This window comes from Melanerpes formicivorus, unplaced genomic scaffold (assembly GCF_026170545.1).
Source record: "Melanerpes formicivorus ecotype bairdi unplaced genomic scaffold, bMelFor1.0.p_v2 SCAF_8, whole genome shotgun sequence".
Classification (NCBI taxonomy): domain Eukaryota; kingdom Metazoa; phylum Chordata; class Aves; order Piciformes; family Picidae; genus Melanerpes; species Melanerpes formicivorus.
In genome coordinates, this window is record NW_027142360.1 from 10,198,335 (window position 1) to 10,206,508 (window position 8,174).

Genomic DNA, 8,174 nt, shown 5'->3' on the forward strand with positions numbered 1-8,174 from the left:
CCTAATTAGCAACCCAGACTGTAAGCAGCTTGAGTAGTGTGGAATTGTGGCCAGGGCCCAAAATAAATGGTGGGATTACAAATAGCAAGCTCTACCTAACACTCCCCCACCTCTCCTTCACCACACGCTGATGATGTTTTCCAAGTGGAAGAACTAGGACATTGGGTAAGAGAAGAAGAGGCTGAGCCAAGCTTTAGCTTTCTACCCAGCTCACTGCTTTTGTTTAGAAGTGTAAACATGTTGAAATTGCTGTGGCTAAACACACAGCAGTGCCTGATGATGTGGAGATGCCTTCCTAGCGCTGGCACTTGCATGATTCCAGCAACCGTCTGGCCAAAAAAGAGGGTCTAGGATGCTAGAAAGGAGAACTGCTCCAGACAGGATCATGGGCACCTGGTAGGGAAGGGAGAAGAGCTAGGGATCATCTGCTATTTCTGTTTTCATCTTGCTTCTACTCTACCCTCTTATTGATCTCCATCATCCCTAAATCACTAAATTACTCCCGCAGGCTCCTGCTTCCCACCTCAGACCATCACACTTCCTTCCCCAGCACTTGCCTGCTCTCTCTGGTTATCACCTTCTCTAGAACACCCACAGCACCTTAGCCTCAAGTATTTCCTTCTAGTTAATCTCACCCTTTCCCACCACTCACTTGTAAACTCAAACCACATCCCTCCAAGCTCAGAAACCCAACCTCAGGGCTCAGAACTCTTCCCCCTCTTCTCCGATACCCTCAGGGCTCAGAACTCTCCCCCATCTTCTCTGATATCCTCAGGGCTCAGAACTCTTCCCCCCTCTTCTGTGATACCCTTAGGGCTCAGAAACCCCCTCATATCTAATTCAGAAATACATTTTTTTCCCTGTCTGGTTGGGAATGCTGAAACAGGAAGAGCTCATAGGGGGCAATGCAGACAGGAGCAGACACGAGCATCACAGTTAATTTCCTGCTCCGTGTGCCTCCAGTTTGTAATCTTTACAGTGGACAGATTGGAGTCCTAGTTCAGGTGCAAGAGGGCTGTCAGCTACCCCAGCAGTGCTGCAGCTGCACCAGACAGCACTGCATTCTGCACTACACCAGCCAGGCTACCCTGCCCTAGCATCAAGGTTTAGCCTCCAGAACACCCTGGTCGTTAACTAACCTAGTGACATTAACATCCATCTGCTCAGGGAATCAGAGCTGTCCACTAAGAAGGAGATACTTAGTTCTGGGTCAACACACCAGCCTGAAAACACTCCTGACTAGAGAGAACTCAACCCTTCCTCACAAGTGAAAGATTCTCTGCTCAGGGATCCTACAGGGAAGAGGCAGGGATCTCTGGTCCCCCACGTAGCCCTCTACGGGGTTAAACGCACCCCCATCCCCATGCAGCGCTACAGCCAAGGCTCAGCCCCACTCCTCACCTGTATGTCTTGCCATCCTTGTGCTGGTCCTCCTCCTCCACGTTGGACAGCACAAAGGGGTCGCTCATCTCGGGCAGCCCTGACTCCGGCAATCGTTTCTTCTTACGGCCCCGCGGCGGTTTGGGGGCAACCCCCCCGGCCCCGCCGCCCCCGGCGCCTTCCGACAGGGCGGCTGCCCCCTTCTTTGACAGGTCAGGAACCACCTGCAGCGCTGCCTGGGAGCCAGGGGGGAGCGCAGAGACAATCATGGGAGCTGAGATGGGAAAGGTTTGGGCAGAGGTGGCTGTGGTCACCAGGGAACCTGACGGGGAAGTTATCACCAGACCTGGACCTGCAGACAAAAAAGGATGGAGGAAGTCACTCCTTGCACCTCTGCTGATGCCCAGTCTCATTACCCCACAGAACCCAGCTCCATCCACCCACTGTGCATGGAATCAAACGATCATTTCAGTTGGAAAAGGCCTTTAAGGTCAAGTGCAACCATTCCCTAACTCCAGCAAGGCTGGTGCTAAGCCATGTCCCTCAGCACCACAGCTCTGCCTCTCTGAAACACCTCCAGGCATGGGGATTCAACCACCTCCCTGGGCAGCCTGTGCCAGGCTTTGAGAACCCTTTCAGTCAAGAACTTTCTTCTAATATCCAACCTAAGCCTCCCCTGGGACAACCTGAGGCTGTTTCCTCTCATCACTTGTTACTGGGGAGAAGAGACCAACCCCACCTCATTCCAACCTCCTTTCAGGGAGCTGTAGAGTGAGAAGGGCTCCCTTTGGCCCTCTTTTCTCCTGACTAGAACTGTACTTTTGACTATAATGAAAACAGAAAATAGAGTTTACCCCCCCAACATGAGGAAAAAATTCTTTACTTTGAGGGATGCCAGAGCCCTGGAGCAGGCTGCACAGAGAGGTTGTGGAGTCTCCTTCTCTGGAGACATTGCAAACCCACCTGGATACATTCCTGTGTGACCTGCCCTAGGTGATGCTGCTCTGGCAGGGGGGTTGGACTGGATGACCTTTGGAGGTCCCTACCACTCTATGACTCTTTGGAGTCCCCTACCTGCTGTCATGAGTCCAGCAGACTGCACTGGTACCACGGTGATGTTCTGAGTCACAGGGGCTTGGCTGTGTGGTGTCAGCTGCTCCGGCTTGGTGTCTGAGTCCATGGTGATGCCAGTGGACAGGGCCACAGAGGTGGGTACTGTCAGCAAGGCAGGGTAGTGGGGGGGAGCCAGGCTGCAGCCCTTCTCTGTGGGCAAGAGCTGCTCCTTCATCTTGTTAATAAACATGGTGTTCTCAATCTACATGGGTGGGAAGAATTGCTTTTAGAACATTCTAGCAAAGCTTCTCCCAGCATTGGCTGAGCAAGAAATGCAAGAGAACAATTTGCAGTAGAAAGCAAGAGCAGCATCCCAGGTGGGAAGACAAAGATCTTACCTGTCCCGAGACAGTGGGCACTGCTGGCCAGAAGTACGGGGAGGAGTTGAAATGAGATTCTTCCATCCTAGCTGGGCACAGTGGGGAAGAAGGGGAAAGGGAAGGGAAATGGAGAAGAAGAAAGACAGACACACACACAAAAAGAACATTAAACCCAAAGAGACTCCAACAGGGAACTGACTCAGTCTGACACTGTGACAGTTCCTTCACCTCCCCTCTCTGACTCGAGCAACTTCTCCCCACTTTTGAGCTATGTGCCCAAATCACAATTTATGTTCAGGGGAAAAAGATGCCTGCTGTTCCCACAGGCTTAGGTCCACCTCAAACACCTCCTGCCCCAGTACTCCTCCATGCAAAAAAAAAGCCAACCAAATGACTGACTACAAACCCAGAGCACCTCCAAAATTGCTCATTAGCATCCACCCAGAGTGCGGGACATAACTAAAGCCTGTGCATCTGCAACCAAGCAAATACAGCTCAAAGCAACTCTTCATTGTCAGTCTGACCCCACCAGCAGGGACAATTTTGGACCTTGCCTGTCCCTCCACCCTAGCTCAGCACTAAGGACCCAGATGCAGTGAGGGGACATCAGCGTTATGTTACGCAGGAGGAAAGACAGGCAGAGAGAGTGAAACAGACTTGCCCAAGAGAACAGACAGCCACAGCAGACCAAGAAGTCAAACTCAGTGCTCCTAACCTCCTGCTGCCCAACACTGACCACCACAGCTCCACTCTCTTGTAAGAAAACCCAGGACTATCACTCAGTACTCCTGACAGACAAGATTCCCATTCAATGAGACTAGGCAGTAGCAAAAGAATTTGACTGCCCTGCTCCTGAGATACCCTGTTTCCAAGCGAGCCCATGTCATGGCTCTCTGCTGCTCATTTCATTCCCATCTTTGGGACAAAACTCAGTAGAATTCTGCCCTGAGTCAAATGCCCACTGCTACCTCTCAACTCTCCATGCAGTCAGAGGACTGGTTGGACAGTAAAAGTCTTCAGAGGACTACATTTTGCTGTCTAACTGGTCCTCTTTATCTCATTTAAACTGTATTCTTACCCTGAAAGGTTGGACTAGATGATCCTTGAGGTCCCTTCCAACGTGGTACTCTATGAATCTCCTAAGCTCTTTAGGAACACTGGGCTGAAGAAGCCCTTTCCATTCCTCTGTGTAACAGCACAGTTTGTTCTGCTTGTGAAAACACTACTCAAAAACTAAAGAAATAAACCCTGAAGCAGGAGGATGCACCTAGTTCCCAAACAAACAGGGTGAAACTGGTAGGTAAAACACAGGCCAAAAACTATGCTTGGAGAACACCTGGCAGGGCAAGCTGCCTAGAGTAAGCAAGCACTGTTGGTTTCACATGCAGCTACCTGCAAATTGTCCCACTCCTGTTTCTGTTGTGATGTGGCAGCAGTCTAATTAGTGAGTAAATACTGTTTCTGAAGGGCCTGTCTCAATCATCAGATAAGCTGTGGAGCATGCCCCAAGAAGCATCAAACACTTTACCCTCCAAAAGCATATTAGGGCAGAATAAATGCATGTGGAATTGCTGAGTGCAAGCCAAAATGCAAAGAGACTTTTTTTTCCCCCTCCTCTCCACAGAGAAGAGGTATTTAAATGAACCAAATTACCTGATAATTTTGGTTTTATGAATTGCTCACACAACAGCAGAGCCAGGTTTTCCTGCCTGCTTGCTCACTCCAAGCCAACCAATACGCACACCTGAGGATGAATTATTTACCTGGCCTCGGTGGCATGCAGTCAGACGGCCAGCTGCCTGACTGAATTACTGCCATTTACCTTGCTGTGATTCAATCAGAATCTGATGGGGCAAAGCTCTTTCCTTCCTTCCTCTGCTTTCTTTTCTGAGCCAACCTGAGGGCACTATCCACGGCAAAGGCCTACGTACGCAGCGCTTCATAGCAGGGCTGCTGTCTTCCCCCAGATGGGCACATAAAGCCAGAATGTCCTCCAGGAAACTGAGCACCAGCTGAAGCAAGAGGGAATTCTGGGTTGGACTGTCAGGTGTGGGGGGTTTGGGTGGGTTTTGTTTGGTTTGGGGTTTACAATCAAAACCTTCAAAGTGAACCTGATTCTGCAGGAACCCAAAGTCCTGTACCATAATCAGATGCATTTGTCAAGTGAAAATGGGACTTGTCCAAGACTCCCTTGGATTCTCCTGCAGACTTTGAGTCAAACAGAAAGATGCTAACTTAAACAACAAAAAAATAACCTCACAAGAGCTGTCTCATTTAAAGACTACAAGAAATGAAAGGCAGCTCCATTTCCAGACCCAGACTAGCACAGGCCAGGGTACCCACTGGCTGCCTGTCTCCACCTAGTCTCCTGGCAGCACTTCACCTAACTTTTGCTTCCTCAGGTTCCAAAGTGTGCAGGTCAAAATCAGGCTCTCACTGTCAAAACATGACTGCACTGGTTTTGTTCAACTCTCTTAGAATCCATCTCCCCCATCCAAAGATCTTTCATGCCTGAGCTGATAGCAGGCCTCAAAACTTTTGGCTTGAAAGGCTGAAGTGTGATGAAGCTGTAAGAACACGGAGGAAAAGGAGAAGTGGTGTCAGAGTTGAAGCTTTCATGCAATCTTGCTAGCAAGCCAGTCTTCCAAAAGGAGAAAACAAAGAGAAGATTCCTCCACCAAACTACTGCCTTAACACCCACCAGCTCTCCCTCCCCTACCCCACTTTCAGGCTGAAGGCCATTTGGACAACATGCACCCCTGTTGGCAGCCCCCACTTTAACCCTGCTCACACTTACTTCACCAGAACTTTGCACGTAACCCTTCCAATTGCTCTATAACTACCAGACATGGGCTGGAGCTTCAACCCTGTACCACAGCACGTTCCCACTGCAGTGCCTTCATCATCCCAGCTTCCACAAACGGGCCAGAGATGGGACCTTCTTCCTATTCACCAGTCTAGTATCAGACAGATGTCAAGGTACCCTCCTGATGTAAACCAAAAACACCTTCTATGTACAGACCACAAAGGTACATACACCAAAAATACAACCGAGTGAACCAGCGAACTCACAAGGGACAAGGGGTCTGGAGTTTAGATCTCAGAGTACTTCACAGAGTCACATACTTAACGTGCTGGGCTTACACTTCTTTGCAGGTCATCACTTTAATCATAAACAGAGAGACAAAAGCACGTGCAAGTACAGGTGAGGTGGAGGCTGTTTTTCTGGAAGGCACAATCAGGTATTTAGAGGCTGATTTTTAAGGTGCTTTTCTTTATCCTCCAGACACCTAGCTTTTGCTTTCTTGAGTCTTCAGCTGACAAAAGGTGCCCCCTCCCTCTGCCCCAAGAATGAGTTACAATGTTGTTTTACAGTCTGCCCAAGATCTTTACTCAGTAACAAGGAGCTTTCAGGCTTAATTGCTGCAAAGTACTAAGGATGCTGAAGGCCACGCAGGCTGTAAGGTCAAATGCAGAAACGTCTCCACAAAGCTCATAAGCACCAAATCATTCAAATGCAGCTAAATCTTGGGAACAATCACATCTGAATGCACATCAGGATTATCCCAAGCATGCTGGACAGGGTTCTCAATCCCAAACCCACACACCAGAGTAGGTACAACTCTAGTGCTTGACACATGCATAGCCTCCACCCCAAGTGACTGAGCCACTGCTGAAACAGGCGCCTGGCAGGGGCCATACCCCATGCCTCAGTTCCCTTCAGCCAGTCGATCCCCTCTCCTGCACCACGGAGCAGAAGCCAATTCAAGGACCCACAACCCTGAACCCTGAGGGAAGCCCATGGGGCGAGGGGGAGTCACTCACAGCAGAAGCTCCTTACCCCTCTCACTCTCCCTCCTCTTGCATTTCTCCTCCTTCCAGGGCCGTTTCTGCAAACAAACCGCCAGGGTTACCGGAGCGCCCGGGGCCTTGCATGACAGCGGCCAGCGCAACGCGGGGCCCCCGGTCCCGCCGGCCACATCTAGCCCCTGGGGGACAGGCCATGGGCCGGGAAGCAGGCTCCCCGCAAGGATCGCCCGGGATGGTAGGAGGGGCCCGGACCCACCTCCCCCCGCGGGGCCCCGCACGCACAAGGCGGCGGCGGCGCCTGAGGACGGGGCGCGCCGCCTTGTCGTCCCCCGCGGGGCTGGTCCAGAGCTCAGCCACCCGCGACGGAGCCCCTGGGCGCGCTTTGGCACCAGACACCGGGACGGGCGGGCGACCAGACAGACATACAGACAGACAGCCCTCCTTCGTTTCCGCTTCCGGATCGCTCCGGCCCCGGAAGTCCCGCTCCCCCCGGGCTCCCCCGGCCCTCACACCCGCCACCCGCCAGATTACCGGGCACCACCCCCCAGCGGCGACCCCGACCCTGACTCCACCGGCGGCAGCGGCCTCCTCACCGGAAAGAGGAGCGGCGAGTCGCTTCCGGATCAGGGGGCGGAGCGCGCCGTAGCTCTTCCGGGGCTCCGAGCAGAGCGGAACGGCGTCATCGGCGGCTTCGTTTGCAAAAGAGGCGGAGCAGGAGGCGGCCGCTGGCCCGGGGCAGGTTTTCCCTCGGCGGAGTAGCTGCGGGCGGCCGAGCCGGGCCGGAAGCTAGGCCCGTGTGGCGGCGGCGGGCGGGCGCGCGCTTACCGGAAGTGCGAGGGGCACGGGCGGGAGGAAGGGCGGAAGTGGCCGTGCGGCGGTCGCGAGGCAGCTTCCGGCGGAGGCGGCGCTTCCCCGCGAGACGTGCGCGCTGCGGGACGGGCCGCCGCCATCATGAATATTCATCAGTCCCGGTCGGCCCTGTGGCCGCCGCCGCCGCCGCGCCTCACGCCCCGCCGCCCTCGCCTGCCGGCCGGGTGTCCTTGGCCCTGCTGCAGGCCTCGGCCGAGCTGGCCCTTGGGGCGGGCGTGAGGGTTGTGCCGCAGTAGTGGCTGCAGAGCCCCCGCTCCTCCGGCCACGCCGCCTTCCCGCCCCGCCGAGACCACCCCACCGACTTCAGCCTGCCGAGCTGGCAGAGAGCGCCGGCTTCACCGCGGCCTAGCTTCCCGTGTGCCTGGTGGCTCTGCAGAAGGTCCAGCCGGAGGCAGGGTTGGTGGCAGTGCAGGAGGGAGGCGCTAGCTTAGCTTGGGCATCTCTGGCAGCCCGGCGAGATGGGGCAGCGTGCTGACCCCGTGGGTCACCGCCACCGCCTGGGGAGCGTTCTCTCAGCCGCTTGGTGCCTGCTGGCACCGGCGCTGCCCTGGCCAGATGCTGAGCGCCTTCAGCGTGGTAACCCGACACGAAGGACTCCTGGCCAGCTGTTTTTCACCTGGGTTGGCAAACAATCGTTTCTCTCACATGGGGATTGTAGCGGATGGGAGATCGAGGCCAGGC

The 8,174-nt window shown here is 54.0% G+C and overlaps 1 protein-coding gene across 17 annotated transcripts in view; it reads right to left on the reverse strand.

Annotated features, from left to right (window-relative positions):
* The window catches only part of ZNF384 (zinc finger protein 384), a 29,969-nt gene extending 22,498 nt beyond the window's left edge, over positions 1-7,471 (reverse strand). For 4 of the 17 annotated variants that reach the window (XM_068142024.1, XM_068142022.1, XM_068142023.1 and 1 more), the window contains exons 1-7: positions 7,155-7,226; positions 6,655-6,703; positions 5,886-6,038; positions 5,611-5,800; positions 2,832-2,898; positions 2,455-2,695; positions 1,402-1,732 (exon numbers count right to left, since the gene is read on the reverse strand). In XM_068142024.1, coding sequence (XP_067998125.1) covers positions 1,402-1,732; positions 2,455-2,695; positions 2,832-2,898; positions 5,611-5,663 — 692 coding nt within the window. In that variant the 5' untranslated portion in view covers positions 5,664-5,800; positions 5,886-6,038; positions 6,655-6,703; positions 7,155-7,226. Of the gene's footprint in view, positions 1-1,401; positions 1,733-2,454; positions 2,696-2,831; positions 2,903-5,610; positions 5,801-5,885; positions 6,039-6,654; positions 6,704-6,879; positions 7,081-7,154 lie in introns of those variants that run through there. The other 13 variants (XM_068142010.1, XM_068142008.1, XM_068142014.1 and 10 more) reach the window with 13 other exon arrangements.
* Between the last annotated feature and the right edge of the window lie 703 nt (positions 7,472-8,174).